Below are 19,557 nucleotides of genomic sequence, written 5' to 3'. Positions count from 1 at the left end.
GTCTGGACTCGTTATGTTGGAATCCTGTGACAGACCTAGATCAGCGTGCGTTTGTCTAGTCTCGTCATGTTGAAATCCTGTGACAGACATAGATCAGCGTGCGTCTGTCTAGTCTCGTCATGTTGGAATCTTGAGACAGACCTAGATCAACGTGCGTCTGTCTTGAGTCAATGCAAAGTTGTAAGAATTACCCTATATAAGACAACCAATATTTTCTAAACATTACAACACACACAAACAATATTGCCTACTCTGACCTGATATTACAACACCCAAACACTAACCCGAAAAATGGCTTCATCTCCCCAATACCTTGTACATGCCCATCTAAACGGTGAGACTTACTCACATGAAATAGTCGGTTTTGTGAAGAGAAACACTCAAGTTGTGCCATTTTTGTTAAGCAAAAAAGCCACCTTTACATCCTTCATTCAGCGACTATACGCTAAGATTGCAATGGATCATATTGCAAACATTTTTTTTACCAATGTCCCTCTTTCAATGACAACAACACCGTCAAGTTTTATGAGATGGAGATTGCAAATGACGAAGACCTCCAAGATATGTTTGCTACCCACGAATACTCTGGCTTGGATTCCATTGAGCTGTACGTTACTAAACAGGTTGAGACACAAGAAACTCATGTTGTCCAGTCGCAAGTTATAGACCCACCAGTCAACGAGCAAGAAGAGGTTGATGTCATATACGAGGAAGAAGAAGATCTGGAAACTGAATTTGACGACATGGTCAACGAGGAATCCGACGACGAGCAACACATGTCGGTGCCTCCAGCTCATATGTACGCACCTCCATCACATATGAGTAACTTGAACCTGCAAGGTGACGAACCATCATCCGACATCTTCTTCACACCCTACATCCAAAATGACGATGAGTTAAAGGAAGGAGACAAGTTTCCTTCTAAGGAGGCATGTCTTAGAACAATAAAAATATGGCACATGGCGCATAACGTTGATTTTGACGTAGATCGTTCAAACCTGGAACGGTATGTAATTACTTGTAAAAATCTAGAGTGTGGCTTCAGACTGTTGGCTTCTTATAGGAAGAAAAGTAATGCATGGAAAATAGGGTCGATTACGCAACAACACACATGTGTCAACCCTAACACTTCCCAGGATCATATGAAACTCAGTGGCGATCTTATCTGTCAGGAGATCTTGCCTCTCATAAGCTCTAATCCGTCTTTGAAGGTCAAAAATATTATCTCGCATATCGTTACAGCCTTCAACTACACTCCATCTTACAGAAAGGCGTGGGTTGCAAAAACAAAGGCAATTGAGATAGTCTACGGCAACTGGGAGGAGTCCTACAAAATTCTTCCCCGCTACCTTACTGCGCTACAAAGTTACGCATCTGGCACTGTTACTATTCTAGAGACACTGCCCGCGCATGCCTCAGATGGAAACCCTGTCCAAGGAAACAGAATATGCCATCGGCTTTTTTGGGCGTTCAAACCTTGCGTACGAGGGTTTGCACATTGTAAACCCATACTTCAAATTGATGGAACGTGGTTATACGGCAAATACAAAGGAACCATGCTTATGTCGGTTGCACAGGACGGGAACAACAACATATTTCCAGTGGCGTTCTGTCATACCCCAAAATTTGCCCACACCATTTCTCCTATTCAAGTTTCAAATCCATATGCAAAGCTCCTATACAAATTCTCCTATACAAAGTTCTGAACTAGGGTTTGGTTCCTTCAAAGGAAGATCACTGAATCAAGGGCTCAAAGTGGTTCCATAAGGTCAACAACATCCCCATAACCCTAAAATAATTATTTGATCAAGGGTTGATCATAATGATGCAAGGAAACATCAGAAGAGTCAAAAGTCAAAAGTTACTATTTTGGGCATGAGCTGAAAAAGTCAATCAAACTTTGAAAATTCACCAAATATTCATACTTCCTCAGAAAAATTCCCACCAAAGCTCATTTTGAAGGGAATTCATTCCTCTATCCAATGGTCCAAGAATCAAAGCTCATAGGTCAATAATCTAAGAGATATGGCTTCATACATTATAGGTCCTTTTCAAAAATCAACAAGAAGACACTTTTTTCAAAAGGGCATAAAATGAGAATGGAAAAAGATTTTGAGATGAGACCAAAGACATTGGTTAGAGGACTCTTCAAGGTTTCTAAAAAAGTCCTAGAACCCTTCCATACCTCAAAAATTGAGAGAAATAAGCCTTGGCAAAGTTGAGCTATTTTGGAGGGGAAAATATGAAGGAATTTTGAATTTTTTGCAAATGGGCCCATGATTTTAAAACCCAATCTCCTTCCTTATGATATGAAGAGCCCAAAGTCCTCATGCCACGAAATTATTTGGTTTATTTAATTTTATTTGATTTTTTATTCCTTTAAAAGTCAATAAAGTTAAAAAATTTCAAAGATTTATGAAGGAGATTTGTTTTGAATCTAATTCTAATCAAATCCAATCAATATTAACTCCACAAAACAATCAAATTTCGTGCACCAATTTATTGGAAGAAGATTGAATCAAATGGGCCAAAAATAGAAAGAATTATTTGATTTTTCAATCAAATTTCATCTCTCCAATCACATGATTTCTTTCTAAAGATATTTCAACCCTAAACCACTCCCTATATATTTCACAAGACGTTCAGCCATTAGGGGACGAAAATTGGTGGAAAAAAAGCTAGGGTTTCAAAGAGCAAAAACTCAAGAACAAGTGCAATTTTCGTGCGCATCATCCAAGGAGTCTTGAAGCCTATAAATCGTCCGATCATCTTCTTAAAGGTAAATAGAGTAAGTTTGAATGGAAATACAGGTTCTATAACACGTAAAACATGCATACTAAACTCGTCATATTCTTGCATATGTTAAAGTTTTCGTAATTTGCATTCCCTTGTATTTCAATGAGAACTAACCATGTGGATGAGTTTCTGACATAATATAGAGGAGATTTGAGCCGCTAAACCGAAGGTAGGGTACTTGGTATGGTAGACACCATTGTTAGGGCAAGAACCATGTTGTTCTTCGAACCCTTACATGCAGCCCGTTTCAGTCCCCAGCGAGATCACCATTGAATCCAGGGAGTTTGATTTAAGTTATCTGGGCAAGTTTATGCATGCTTTGAACGTGTTTTGTGAGTGTTTCTAAATCGCAGGTGAAAAGAAGAAGAACCCGCGGATAAATCCGCAGGTAAAAGTGCAGGAACTTCCACAAGTGAATCCGCAGGTGGCTGCGGAGAAGATGATGAACAGAAGACTGGAGTTTCTTGACCGTTACATGGCAGCATCCTATTCGCCAGTCAATCGGAGCTTTCTCTCTCCGCACGTGTGTCCTATTCCTAGCGGCTGGTCAAATATTCTCCATTCCTCTCTCCAATTTCTATTGGCATGCGCTAGAGTACAAGGGACCCACATGCAAAACGTTTTGACTTTAATTGATGTAATTATTGTGTTATTATATTTTTATTGTTCGGCTTATGTGCTGCAAACCGATCCTGGCACAGGTGGCAAAGACTTCACATGATTATTCTTCAAGACCTGGGTTCGACCCCTGGTCATGACATTTATTTTTAATGTTCAATTCACTCCCAGATCCGGTACAGTCACCATATGATCCTACGATGCACGCTCACATCTCAACCACACGATCTCACATATGAGCTAGATCCAAGGACGTACAAATGCTGTCTACCATGGGCTTCAAGAGACCAGCCTCACAGAATCAAAGCTAAGTCTCCTTAATTCTTTTTCTTTTCTTTTTGTTTTCTTTTCTTAAATCTTCTAATTTATTTCTTTTCTACCAATTGCTTTTTTATAAAGTTATCTTTTGATAAATTCTTTTATCGAAACTCGATTTTTTACAATTTTATCAATAATTGTTTTTTTAAACAATAAAAATCATTATTTTGTTAATTAATTAATTGAAAATTAATAATTAGTTTTTTAGGTGTGTAAACCTTGATTCTGTTATAAACCTTAGAATCCTCTGGTAGGTGTTTTCCATTAACGCATTTTAATCATTATAAACCTTGTGGGTCACAACAAGTTTTCTTTTTAGGGTTTATACAATTAAGGCTTGTAGATCATTCATACACTAAATTTTCTTTTCCTTATGCCATTTTTCAGGGTTATAGTCAGAATCCTCCGATTACGTGCCACACCAATCAAAAAGCTAAGTTTTGATTCTTTTTTTTTATGATTGTTTCAACTCTCAATGAATTACTCATACACTTACCACTATTATTTTCCTATTAATTTTCAGAATTTGATTGAGGGTTCGAGGAAGACCAAGGCATTCAAGAATTGTTGTTAATTATTGTTCTCTCTTATTTTTTGCCTTAATTTCCCCCATCCCCGCAGGTGTTTATTGTAATAGCGTAGGACATTTATCTTTCCGCCTTTAATTTTCTGCTCATTTTAAACTGCGTGGTTAGTAATCCTAGGGAGTGCAAGCCTTGAAAATAAGTTAGATCACTAACAATACAAGATTAAATATTCGAATTGAACCACGTGATTGTTGCACCCACACACCTTTAGGGTAATCCCTCTGGTTGCCTTTGTTGCCTTTGTTGCCTTGCTGCCTTTAAGTGTACTAAATAGTCAAAATCCCTCGATTCCGAGGATACCTAAAGCAAAACAAATGTTGCCTTAAGTTCATTATCATCAATGTTGTCCCTCGATGCTGCCTCGGAAAAATAAAGATGATTGTCCTATTGCTAAGGTATCCTCGCATGATGCCTAAAAAGATTAATGACTATTAAATCTTTCCCTTAGACTACCTGCCCTCTTTATGGCAAGGGACAGTCTTATGGCGAACGATTACTCGATGACCCTTAAACATCCAATTGAAAGACTTTCTACCCTCTCATGGTATGGATAGACCCTTTCGTTCGAAAGACTTAAAGAACAAGAAAGACAAATTTAGGGTAGGTAGTTCTTAATTGCTTGCTCACAATCAATTCAAAAATCAAATACTTTTCACACCTCCTATTTCAAAACGATTTCAAAACAAGGCTACGCTTACTTACAAGCTAAAGTCCTTAACGAAATTTTTACTATTCACACACGACACTCTTTCAAACAATTCAAACAAACAAGTGAGCCAAGCAATTAAGAGCCCATGGATAACCATGGATGCAAAGGGTGCCTTACACCTTCCCTTTGTATAACTTACCCCCCGAACTCAAAATCTTTTCAAAAAGGTCTTTCCTGTTCTTTTAGCCTTTCCTAATTGGATAAAATAAAAGTCGGTGGCGACTCTTGCTTACCGCGACATTTTCGATTATAAAAAGTCAGTTCACCGTATTACACGTTCGCAATTGTCGAAGGTGAAACTGCCGCGGCTTGGAGTTTCTTTCTAAGGAACCTCCGAGAACATGTTGCTCCTCCGCCTGACATCTGTTTAATCTCTGATAGGCACGCTTCCATTGAGAGTGCTTATAATAATCCAACAAACGGATGGCATGACCCACCATTAAAACACGTCTATTGTATTCGCCACATCGCCCAGAACTTCATGCGGGAGATCAAGGACATACATCTCAAGAAGGCCCTGGTCAATGCTAGTTATGCATTAACCCAACCCACATTCCAGCATTAACTGCGCCGCTATTGTAAACATTTTTTGTTTAATAGCACTTTAAAAGCGCTATTAAAGTACTGGTTTTTAATAGCATTTTTCCTTAGGCGCTAATGAAGATGCCATTATGCATGTTTTTTATTTGATTTTGATAGCGCTTTCGAACTAAGCGCTATTATAAGACACATGTTTGATAGCACTTTTAAAGAAAGCGCTAATATATGTAACATGTTTGATAGCACTTTCCAAGAAAACGCTAATATATGTCACATGTTTGATAGCGTTTTCTCTTAGAAATGCTATTATAGGATCTTTCATTAATAGCATTCTTTACGAAACGCTATTGTAGTACACTTTTTATAAAAAAAAATAATTCACAAAATAATTCTTTTGGTGTGCAAACATAAAAAAGCTACATTCAGTTCAATACCAAATAACGCTTTAAATTACTCATTATATACATATTATGATCTATCGATACCAAATAACATTTTAAATCAAATCCACTTGTCTACAAATATCATAACATATATAGGCATTTAGTGTACTAAAAAAAGAGGACCTTTGCATAGCCAAATTTGTAGATGCATGCATTCCAACTACGAGTCCTTCAATCCAAATCCCAAAGAAAATAGTCATATTCTCTAAACAAAACACCTAAGCAAGAAAAGACAACAAAAAACACCAAGTAGTAACCACACTTCACGAACCAAAAGCGCTGAACCCGCAAATACAATCACTTAGTTAGGTAAAATAACTGCTTCTTGTTTTCCTGTATCATAGAATGAATATTGATTATGTATTGTACAATAAAAATCAATTCAAGATATATAAAGTAATCAACAAATTATGGGACAAATTATGGTTTAGTAAAAAATCCACTAAGACAACAAGTAGGTCTTTTTTTCACTCCTTTGGTCATCATTATATCATCATTTATATCATTATTTATCATATCATTATCATTATTTATCATCATGTCATAATGGATAAATCATATCATTATTTATCATCATGGTTCAATGCCCCCTTATGAGTCACACAACCATTAATTTCTAGTAGCCTTTAATTAACATGATTTCTGCTATATAAAGAGTGAGTATGTTTCTTCTACTTCAAAACTAGTGGTTGGGAAGGGGGGATGTGACATTTTATGTGATCTATTTTCAAATGCTAAAAAAAATAACTTGTGTATAAGTAGACTATACTCTATACAAAATTGTGGTAGCTAAACAAAAATACGGGAACAAAAATTTAACTAGACATAATGATCTTAATTGAAGTGTCATGGTCTTGACTAACTTGAGGGTTATTTATAAGTACAATATATTTTGTGTGGATTCACTATCCTTAAATTGGATGGTGTGTCTTTTGGTTCATATATATATATATATATATATATATATATATATATATATATATATATATATATATATATATATATATATATATATATATATATATATATATATATATATATATATATATATATATATATATATGCAATCGTCCGCAGAGCACAATGAGATTTTGGCAGTCCAGCCATCGTACCCTCCCTGGGGCGACAATCGGAGGGTTCTATGGGCCTAAGGTCAAAATGTGCTAGTGTTCTGCGGTGTTCGGGAGTGGTCAAACGGACGTGGGCTATATATGCGACGTACGTACGCTGCAATCGTCCGCAGAGCACAATGAGATTTTGGCAGTCCAGCCATCGAACCGTTCTATCGGTGAGGGTAAAAATATTAAACACGAGGACGCGCGCGTGGGTTGGTAGCATGGTTGGTTTTTTCATGCCTAGTGCGGCGGAACCGGCGTTGTTGGATGCTTCCATTTGCCTGCATGCCTTGGCATTGCGGGGGGTGTTACGTTTTGCAATGTTGGATCTTGCTGAAGCGGGGGCGTGTGAGTGGTGTTGCAGATGTTTCTGTTTGCTGGCTCCGTGCTTTTGCACCGAACGGTGAACACAACAATCCTGTCCTTTTTTCATCGCTAGCGTAATCGGTGTTGGTGGTGATGTTCCTGTGTGTCTTGCCTATAAAACGGTAAACGAGTGGCTGCTTAGGTTTTAAACCATCCCATACCATTGCTTGGTGTTGTGGTGGCTTTTGAAGTGATGCGTTTGTGCCGTTTTAGATGTCACGTCCGCAATGCCAAGGCATGCAGGCAAATGGAAGCATCCAACGGCGCCGGTTCCGCCGCACTAGGCATGAAAAAACCAACGAGCCCACAAGCCCACGCGCGCGTCCTCGTCTAAGTCCAAGTCCAAGTCCAAGTCCAAATCATAGACTTCGCGCGCGTGTTGTTTTGGCCCAAGGCAGAATTTTGCCCCTGGATTTTGCCCCCGTCGCGCCTGCCTTGCCCGGGTCACGCCTGCCTTGCCCAGGTCACGCCCTGCCCAGGTCGCGTCACCCCCCCGTCGCGCCTGCCTTGCCCGGGTCACGCCTGCCTTGCCCAGGTCACGCCCTGCCCAGGTCGCGTCACCCCCAGGTGAGGTCCTCCCCCTATATATGTTTGATTTGCACACCCAACGTTTGCATCAGAATGGTCCATTTTTCCCTGCAGACATAAATTCCCATTTCAACGTCTTAGACTTCGAATTTTTTCACGATTTTTTGCATGCTTGTTAAACACAATAAAAGAGCCCCTCCCACAAAAAAATCGTAATTTTTCGAATTCGGGTGAATTAATTATGAATTTTCTAAGCGCCCGATTTTCAAGAACGGGAAAGGAGGAAACCTTGCCTTAGGAATCGAATTTTTCTACGATTTTTTGCATGGAGATCCCTCATAACACAAGGAAAGGATCTGGAAAGTCTCATAGAATTCCGATCACGCCTCGATTTAATTTGAATTTTCCTCCGAAACGCCCGATTTTCAAGAACGGGAAAGGCGGAAGCCTTGTCTTAGGAATCGAATTTTTCGACGATTTTTGGCATGGACATCCCTCATAACACAAGGAAAGGATCTGGAAAGTCTCGTATAATTCTGAGCACGCCTCGATTTATTTTGAATTTTCCGCCGAAACGTGTACAATTTTCCCCGCAGACATAAATTCCCATTTTAACGTCTTAGACTTCGAATTTTTTCATGATTTTTTGTCTGCTTGTTAAACACAATAAAAGAGCCCCTCCCAGAAAAAATCGTAATTTTTCGAATTCGGGTGAATTAATTATGAATTTTCTAAGCGCCCGATTTTCAAGAACGGGAAAGGAGGAAACCTTGCCTTAGGAATCGAATTTTTCTACGATTTTTTGCATGGACATCCCTCATAACACAAGGAAAGGATCTGGAAAGTCTCGTAGAATTCCGATCACGCCTCGATTTAATTTGAATTTTCCTCCGAAACGCCCGATTTTCAAGAACGGGAAAGGCGGAAGCCTTGTCTTAGGAATCGAATTTTTCGACGATTTTTGGCATGGACATCCCTCATAACACAAGGAAAGGATCTGGAAAGTCTCGTATAATTCTGAGCACGCCTCGATTTATTTTGAATTTTCCGCCGAAACGTGTACAGTTGTGTTTTTTCTCGAGAACGTGAGCGGCAGAGACCTTGCCTTAGGAATCAAATTTTGTGCTGATTTTTTGCACTGACGGCCCACACAACACGCATAGAAAGGATCTACAAAGTTTCTTAGCATTCCGTTCGCGCCTCGGTTGGATTTGAATTTATATATATATATATATATATATATATATATATATATATATATATATATATATATATATATAGTCTTATCTCTATTAAAGTGACTTATTTCAAAAGTTTCACATCTTATAATTATCAACTTAGGATGAAAAATTAGAAAAAATTATGTTTTTAAGAAATTAAACTAGACTTTAGTTCGTAAACACATTCAACTATATCTCTCTAATTAAATTAAACTTTAGTTCATAAACACATTTAAAAAATTACTAACTTATCAACATAAATTTTTATAATTGCACTCTACATATTTTTTACCTATTAAGAAAATTACTACTAGTATACAAAATCAAACATTCCCTTACAAAATCACCAGACAAAGCAGTATACAAAACAAAACTACTAGTCTTAACCATGCCATGGAATTTACAAGAATATTCCCTTAGCAGTATACAAACTACTAGTATATTTCCTTAGCAATATTCCCTAATCAAACTACTAGTATTCCCTTAGAAATTTTCCACTAGTTATAATCACCGGACAAAGCAATATACAAAATCAAACTACTAGTATTAACCATGCCATGTAATTCACAAGAATACAGATACTAATTTACAAAACCAGTATAAAAAATTCCCTTACAACCCTTATATGAAAACTAAAATTGATTACTCCACTCTTAATCAAACAACAAAGATAATTCACAGCTATTCAACAAATCAAAAGCTTAAACATTTCCAACGAACACATCAATCAATAAGAGAAATCGAAACACAAGGTTAACTAACCATCTCGAGGGTTGTTGTAGTTAACATAACCATAACCAAGGGACCTCCTAGTGGTCAAATCCCTGCAAACCTTAATTGTTGCTTGGCATAAACTAACCATCCTAATTGTTCTTAGGTTCTATCTTCAATCTATGGGGATTAGAACTTTTCAATGTTGAGAGTTTAAATTCAATTCCACTACCATACAAGTAACCATATGATTAGATAAACAAGCTCAAGAAGCATATAACCTTTATTTTATTTTCTCTCATCAGTACATATATATAGCATAACAGAACAAACAGAAGAAAAAAAATAGCCATAGCATATATATGTGCCATTGACAAATAATATAGCAGAAATGAGAAATACTTACTTTGACACAGAATATTGTAAGAAGTTTCCAAATCAACTAATCCTTAGTTGGCACCCAATAGAATTTTGCAAAACCTGTAGCAATGATAGGAAATATAAGAATGACAAATAGAAAGGGATGAGCAAAAATTTCAGCAGGTTTATACCTTTTAAATTCTACCACCAAAGTTAATACCAACTTCTATTTTCTTAATTGGTGGGGACTTAGTGGTGTAGCACTCAGTACCATTAATAAAACACCACATCTTATAGCTACGAGTTCTAGAAACCACCGTATTAAATAGTGATTGAAGATTCCAGAGTGATTTAAATACCACCAACATAAATATCATTATCAGTTCTTAATCATTACCGAATTACCGTGATATATAATGTGGTATACACAAATAACTCACCAATTTGTCATTTGAATTAGATTTTGTTATCATAAATAATTTTGTTATCAGAATGTGTTACTTAATTAACCTATTTCAAGTACCCCTTTTAGTACAAAACTTTCTACAGATCTCAAAACTATGCGACTTGAAAATAGCAGAACATACGACTTAATCTAGTGAACATGCTTTCAATACTTTAGTTAGCTACTGTTTCATTGTTGTGTTAATGATATTCCCTTTGAAAAGGACATCTAATGCTTATTGGTCTGAGTTTGATACAAGTGCTTTCTTTGATCATACAATATCCTTGCATAAACTTTTAACCTTTTAATAACTTACATAAACACTACTAATAATAACATTTTACTAATATACTAACCACTAACAGTCTGGAATTTCCATCATTAACTAACAAAAAATAGAGTTTATATCTGTCTAAATACAACATAACTAACCTAACAAAATTGATCTTTAACTTTCTATAGACATGTCTCGAGCAAATCTATGTTTACATCGAGCAAATCAGATTTTGAGATATTACTTTAAACATAAATCTCAGATTTTATCAAAACCAACTCAATCGCACTCGAAAAAATCTCAGTCCAAAATCCCCCTGTTTCTAAACTTCCTATACAAACAGAACAATTAAGTAAGTGAAAAAAGCTCAAAATAAAGAAGAATCCTTATACCTACCTTCGAAGATTTCGACGAAGACTTCAAATGTTTAAGGTAGTTTCCTCTTTCTGGTGGTGAATCGGTGAATCATCGTAAAGAGTACTTGCGTTCGGAGCCGATGAATGGAGAAGAGACGAGTGCGGTTTAACGATGGATAATCGATGGATAATGAGGGAGAATTGATGGCTGGCGGTGGTGAATCGATGGTGTTTTCTTCAAGCATTTTGTCCGACTTAGGGTTACATGAAAATGACGGCGAAGATGATTTGTGGAGGGAGAAAACGGAATCGTTTTGATTTTCGATGGTCAGTGAAAAAATTGTGTGGCTAAATGAAAAGTTTCTGCAAAAAAAATGTGTTTTGGTTTTTATTTCATTAATTTTATTAATTATATATTATAAAACAATGCATAATTCTTTATCATATATTTAAGTGGTAATTTTAAGTCAAATAACTTTTTTGAAACTAGCTTTTTATGTTACAAAAATATAAAAAAATATCCAACAATCTTAACTTCATTTTTAAAGAAATTTTTTTTAACTTGTATCTTTTTTTATAATATTTTTTAACTTAAAATAGTTTTTTCCTAATATTTTAACAAATTCAACAAACAACTACAATATATATATATATATATATATATATATATATATATATATATATATATATATATATATATATATATATATATATATATATATATATATATATATATATATATATATATATATATATATATATATATATATATATGTTCGTTTAAGTTAAAAAATGGTTCTGGTTTTAATAATATTTTTTCTTTTTTCAATCATTGTATTAAAGAATAGATCTTCAAAAATGAATTTGTTGTTTTGCGGTGAACTAAGAGTGCTACTTCTCTTTCTCTTGTATCTGAGGAGTAGCATTCCCTCCCATGGAAAGTGTTTTGAATTATTTATTTATTTTATTAATTATATATGGTGAAAACAATAGCACTTTTGTATAAGTGTTAATATAGGATAGTACAATAATAGCACTTACTAAAAGTGCTATCTAAATGAATAATATTAATAGCAATTTGACAAAAGTGCTATCTTAGTGTATACTATTAATAGCGTTTTGTAAAAAGCGCTATCTTATTGAAGTTTAACAATAGCGTTTTCTTATAAAGTGCTGTCAAAATCTCATTGTTTGTATCTTATAATAGCGCCCGATAATAAAGTGCTATTATAAATGTGTTTTTTCATTTTTAACAGCACTTTCTTTAAAAGTGCTATTAAATTAAGCGATACAAAATATCAATTTTGGCATAGTGTTTCTAGGGAGAAATGGACAAGGGCTTATGACAAAGGCGTGCGATGGGGCCATATGACGACAAATCTGGTGGAATCCATGAATGGAGTTTTCAAAGGCATTCGTAACCTTCCTATCACAACACTAGTGGAGGCAACCTACTTTAGGATGACTTCGCTATTCTCAACGAGAGGCAGGAAATGGGGTGATGTTAGACAATCTGGTCAACTGTTAAGTGATAGTTGCATGAAATTTATGCAACAACAATCGGCAAAAGCAAACACTCATCAAGTAACTTCTTTCGACCGATTCAACCACACGTTCAGTGTGCGCGAAATAATTGACCACAATGAGGGTTTGCCAAGACAACAATATAGGGTTTTGCTAGACGAAGATTGGTGCGACTGTGGAAGGTTTCAAGCTTTTCGTATGCCTTGCTCACATGTCATAGCTGCATGTGCATTTGCGCACCGCGACGCAAAATCACTATTGTCTCCAATTTACAAGGCTCAGACATTGCTCCGAGTTTACAGTGATGTGTTTCCAGTGGTAGCCAAGGAGGATTACTGGCCTGAGTATGATGGGGAGGTAGTTTGGCATAACGACGCAATGCGGCGAAAGAAAAAGGGTCGCCCCAATAGTACGCGGATTAGAATCAAAATGGACGTCAGCGACAAAATGGAAAGAAAATGCAGCATTTGTCGTCAGGTGGGGCACAATAAAAAAAGATGCCTTAATCGTGGCTCGACCTCGTCGCAAGTTTAATCTACTCTGTATTTTTTTTACGACAATGTATCAATTTCGCTTGCCACCTATTGTAACATTTTCTTACTCCTTCATCAATAAAGTGTGCTTTAGTTAAAAATCGAAATCGACGACGCAAACATTACTCAGGGTTACTACGCATTTTCTGAAAATTAGGGTTAGCCAAATGGTTTGGCGCATGCACCCTATTTCAACACCTATGCGCCATTTCATTTGGCGCATCCACTTATATGGGGTCCCAAACCTAGACATTTTGGTAAATATCCCGAAAACATGATTTTTTTTGTAATTTTTTTATTAAATCTAACATGGTTTTTTTTGTAATTTTTTTATTAAATCTGGTTATTTAAAAAAAAAATTTCTCATAATTTTGACTATGAATTAAATTAATCATATATTCAATTAAATTAATTATAATTACTTATGCATATGATAATTATTACTTGAAGAGTGATGAAGTACATTTTTAAATTTTTTTTAGAATAGAATTTAGTAGTTCATAAAATAGACTGTTGCTCTGTGTAACCAAATTAAATGTCATAAAAAATCTAGAATGAGCTAAAACCGAAGTCACATATTTAAATCACTAACCCTTAAATTGGGTACTGATAAAAATATTCCAACAGTGTGATCGATGCGTAGTAGAGAATGATAACTCTTGTAACATTTATTTCTAATTAAATGCAGTAACTTATTTATAATAGAAAGAAAAAGAGTGGCAATGAAAAAGAAATGATTGGACACAAAAAAACACTCAATTATTATATATGCAGTGGCTGGCTTTTACACTGCGAATAGAGATTCATAATAAAGACAGTACTCATCCTCATCCATCCACTACTAGTACATTAACTCAATTCAACTTATACATAAAAATCACAAATTAACAAATAAAACTTTTTTTAAGATATAAAAAAGTTGCAGCAATACTAAAAAATCAAATTAATTAGCTATATGTTTTTGTTGGAATCCAATGTTAAAGCAGTGCTGAGATTCATTGGATACATATATTCTGTTGTGCCTGACATGATTTGATTAACGATAATTCTGTTAGCCTTTTCTGATGGATGGAAAGCATCCCAAAATGCATAAATGTCACGATTTGGACATAGATTTGAGAGTGGTGTGCATAGCCCAAGCCCATTGTAGGGTCCTTGTCCACAACATGCTACCTTTGATGTCACAAATCCTGCATACCCAATAAATTGATCAGACACCGAGACGTTGACACTATTAATAAATTTAAAAAATAAATAAATTAAATGTAATTATACGTGTTAGTATCAAACACTGGTACATGTGGAATATCAGACATGTTTTTATTGAGAGGTGTTTGTGTCTGTGTTATAGAAGTTACCGTATGCTCCGGGGTTAGTGACGAAGTTGAGAGCCATTTGTCTGGTGTTTGCTCCCATGAAAACATTTTCGCCAATTTCATTGTTGAGTTGTTGGATGATTTGAATAAGTTGTGGATTGAACAATCCTGCTGCACGTTGTAGCTCAGGTGAGCATTCTCCATTTGTGCTTCTTTGAGCTAATTCTGCTGGAACACAACCAATTGGACCAGTTCCTGTCACTATCACCCTCCTTGCTCCAAGATCATGTAGCCTCTGATATAATTAATATTATCTTGTTAATAGTAACAATTAATGTGACTTTATATAACTTTTTTGACTTAGAAATCAACCAAATAATTAATATATCACAAGCATGGAAAACGACTTATATCATAATAATTAATTATGTGATTAATTTACCCTTAGAATCTTCTTGTATTCAGATATGATATATCTGACATAATCGGGTAAAGAGTATTGGCGCGATCTTGCGGAATAAGGCACCAAATAATAATTATTCACGAAATCATTTCCTCCAAGAGTGATTAGTACTAATGCTCCATTAACTAATCTCTGAGTTCTTGCAGGTCCAATAAGACGACTCACTCTCTGCTGGTATTCTTGAAAATACTGTAATTGCCTAAAGATTCTAATTATGTTTACCTGCAATTAATTAATTTCAACATAAATCATATCATAAAGAAAATTAACCTTAAATTAAAATATTTCTATAACATTTGAATTTTACATACAAATTGAATTCCAGTGTCATTGAGAATTCCAATGCCAGCAGACGCAAAATTCGCGCCAACGAGCAATCTTTGGCCGTTAAGCTGAGGACTTAAGTAAGGCAAAGTTGGTTCAGCCCCAATCGCTTCACCTGCAAAAGTTATAGAATAAAGATAAGTTATCTGAAATGAGAATAACCGATTAGCGTAACTAACTAACTTTTGGATCAAATAGTATGAACCACATTACTAATTGAGAGAAATTTAATGAAAAATGATCTTAACTGATAAAGTCAGGAATGTTGCGGCCGTTAGAGAAACGTCCGGTGGGTCTACGAGTTGGATAATCAATACCATACGGATAAGCGTCAGCACGAGCCGTAGTTGCTAAGTAATTGTTGTTGCCATTGTCAACAAGAGAATCACCGAAAACAAAGAAAGCGCGTTGAGCTTCGGTTCCTTTGAAAGTACTAGCCAATGCCAGAATCAATAAGATCACTACATTAATGTAGTAAGATTGCAAAACCATAGTGGTAGCCATGGATTTGATATGAAATTAGATTGAAGAAGAGTAAGATTAGCAATGTTTTGAAGAGTGCAAGAAGAGAAATATTATATATATAGTGATCTTGGAAAAGAACACTTGATGATGAATGGTCCACATATAGGTATGGGACACAAGTAGTTGCATGATTTTATTAATACAATATTGAAAAAAATTAAAAATTGAAGGTGTGGACTGTGATGTATACATGTATATGGCTTATTTTTAATATGATGTAATGTGGGAAATATAAATGGAAAGAAATATCTGCAATAGTATTAATATTACTGGCAATCTTCATTTCATTCTTCTGATGTACGTGACATTTTACCACTCAAATTAGATCAAACATGCACCCTTGTGAGTTGTGTCCATTTCATGTACTTTTGTTATGTGTCATCAAAATAATATTCTTTTTTTAGTTAATAGTTTTAAAATTATTAAATATCAATTCCCTTTGAAATTGTAGGGGTCTCACGTTTTATTCTTAGATATTTGAGAATTGAAAATGAAATCAATGATTTTGAATGAGGTCAAATACATTGGTTAATTTGTCAACTTTTTTAGTTAGCAATATTATGATGTGGACGTTAACTCCTTAAGTGGAAAGATGGCATGTAAGCCAATATCACATATGTGGATTTTATTTTATTTTTAATTTAAAAGATTTAAAACTTTTTTATTTCTCACTTTTTTCTAACTTCTCATTTTATATTAACATTAATTATAATTAAATTAGTTACTAATAAGCCCAACTCATTATTATCAACAAATATATAATACATATTTTATAAAAAAAATAGAAGGTAAATAGACAATAACCTGTGTCGCTATTCTAATTTTGAATGGTAAAATCAATTATGTTAAAAATTACATTCATTGCTCTAGGAGATACAATATTGTTATGCATGAGTCTTTGGATTTTCTCTATAAGATCCACCGTCTCTATTACTAGAAAATCAAAAGTGTCAAAGACAAATGGTATAAAAGTATGTTGATTGTTAGAACATGCCTTCGCATGTTTGGCCACTTTACTTGAAGTGGCTTTAAGGGTTGCTTGACTCATAGTAAAACCTCCAGTCCTTACTCCTACCACTGGGGAAATCCCAGTCAAGTCTACACAAACGTGTTTTCCTCCTAGCCACCAGTAAACCAGAACATCTATTGATCAAAATGTTGACTTCCCCTCCCGTGAGTTAGTCGAGAAATTCACATGCTCCTATATTTTCATAGATACTTTGCCTCATCAAAATATGTGAAATACGACATCCCTAACAAAGTCGTTCAATATTCGTGTCTTAGAAGCTCCCTACAATGGATCATGTGTTTCCCAAATGTGCCCAAACATGTCTTGCAGAAAACAAGGAAAACCTCGTAATAGGAAAAAAAAGGAATCATCAAGTGGTATTTAAGGATAATACAATACTCTACAGGGAACATATGTTGGCCTAGTCCATCAATAAGAATAGCAAGGAGAAAATCATAAGCATATGCTTCTTGCAAACAACCAAAATCTATTTTCTGTCTTTTGATCATGCCAAACTTTAGATTTCATGTCCTGAACACTTTTATCAAAAAGAGAACTCGCCAAAACATGTTGTGCTTTAGGAGGGACGGTGTTCTTGCTAATAAAATTCCTAAGGTCAAAATCTAGAATCACAACACTGAGACCATCCAAAGTCTTTTCGAAATCAAAGTCCATATCATATATCTCATTGTATCTCATTTTATAATCTTGTAATACCCAAAATTAGGCCGCTAGAAGCCACGAGAGCGTACGAGGCAACCTCAACTGCCGAGTACAAACCTAATCCCATAACTCTAATAGGTAAAGAAGTCATCTTCCATTGAAAGTCCTCGAAGAATGGACATTCACCAACCACAATGTCTTGAACCGCCCTACACAACTCTTTATCAAACAAAATAGTTTCTTTCTCCATATGAGTACACGTTCTTGGGCCAAAAAACTGTTTGGTGATACCCTTGCAAGATCGAAGTAAAAGAGGCTTACTCAAAGGATCCCTTAGTTATGACATACGATGCATTACTCAATAGCCCTGGATGATTTCTTCATGGACAACCCCTCAATAAAGCCTCTATCTTGTTTAAAAGTCCCTCCAAGCAATTTCATCCCCAACACCGGCCTCCCAATGTCCGAAGGGAACAACTCCCTAGAAAGTTTACTACCATCACACGAGGATAAAAAGATCTCAATTGTGTGAATATTCAATTTAAGACCTAATCTAGGACCTGACTCCCGGAGAAGGCCAAGATCTTTATCTGCCTCCTCTGAATCCCCTATGATGGTCTTGTCACAAAGATACCAGTCATGAAGAAGAAGCTCACAATTGTCTATGATTTGAACAATACGAGGGTGTAACACAAGAGAAAAAAGGAGCGGCCCTAATGGGTCACCTTATTACACTTCAGTGGTTGACATATTATGGCAATCCCCAAAGTATATGTAACCTTGTCATGTAACCTTATCGCAGTAGGGTTGATCAATCTATCAGGTTGAAAGCATGTGTGAAATCTACTGCGAGAATAGTCAAAGAGACATCTTTATGTAGCTTGTTCAACACCCTTTTGGCATTATGTTATTATATTCATGGTTTTATGATTGACGTAAATTTTTCTAAAACATGGTTATTAACTGAAGTTGAGCAAGATGTCATGACATCTTGACCATGTCATGACATCTTGACCAATTGGTACAACAGGGTCTGCTGTTATTATATTTTTGACATATGTTTTGACATATGGTGTGACATGTTATGCCAGAACATCATGACAATACATCTGATTTAAATACTTGAAGATTTGATTGAAAAATATGAGATTATTGGAGATTCTAGTACTCATACAAGCGCAACCAATCAAAGATATTTTAGGAACAATGCATATTTGATTTGGTTTCATAAAAAGGACCTTGGAGACTTTTTAGGAAACTTTGATTTGATTTTATTTGTTCCTATTTTTGTGTGAAGCTCTTGCAATTTATTTAAAAGGAGAAGATTGTATTTGATTCAAGAGTCCAAACCCATATTGCAAGAGTCTATAAATAAGGACTTGCTAAACCTAAAAGAGCAAGCATTCACAACAAGAAACAGTGGGTGCAAAATAAAGGTTTAGGGTTTTGAAAGTACTTTAAGTTATTTGTGTTTTTGTGTATGTCACTCATGTATCTTTTGATACATTGAGGTCTAATTATTCTCACTCACGAGCTTTTAAGCAAAGATTTGAGTGTTGTTCATTATTCTTACTCATGAGCTTTTAAGCAAAAAGTTGAGTATTGTTCTTAGTTGAAGTTTTTAAGCAAAACTAAGTATTGTTTATTGGAAATGTAATATTCTGTTATTGCCACTGGTTTGTGACTGTTTTTATCACTGAATATGATTGGTATGAAGTGAGAGGGGGATCTCATATCTAGAGGGTTCTAGGCAGAAGTCTCACAAGGTAATGATTAGGCGAGAAGTTATAAATTGGATTGTTTAGGCTTTGAAC

At 35.4% G+C, this 19,557-nt stretch overlaps 1 protein-coding gene across 1 annotated transcript; it reads right to left on the bottom strand.

Annotated features, from left to right (window-relative positions):
* Positions 1 to 14,180: 14,180 nt before the first annotated feature.
* Positions 14,181 to 16,111, bottom strand: LOC131610705 (GDSL esterase/lipase LTL1-like). The gene is made up of 5 exons (XM_058882727.1): positions 15,795 to 16,111; positions 15,534 to 15,661; positions 15,202 to 15,444; positions 14,802 to 15,054; positions 14,181 to 14,633 (listed from the first exon to the last, which is right to left on the bottom strand). The coding sequence occupies exons 1-5, from the start codon at positions 16,048 to 16,050 to the stop codon at positions 14,395 to 14,397; spliced, it is 1,119 nt and encodes a 372-aa protein (XP_058738710.1). The 5' UTR covers positions 16,051 to 16,111; the 3' UTR covers positions 14,181 to 14,394.
* Positions 16,112 to 19,557: the final 3,446 nt, after the last annotated feature.

This window comes from Vicia villosa, linkage group LG6, assembly GCF_029867415.1.
Source record: "Vicia villosa cultivar HV-30 ecotype Madison, WI linkage group LG6, Vvil1.0, whole genome shotgun sequence".
NCBI lineage: Eukaryota > Viridiplantae > Streptophyta > Magnoliopsida > Fabales > Fabaceae > Vicia > Vicia villosa.
Note: the sequence above shows the minus strand (reverse complement) of the source record. Positions and strands in the feature narration are given on the sequence as shown.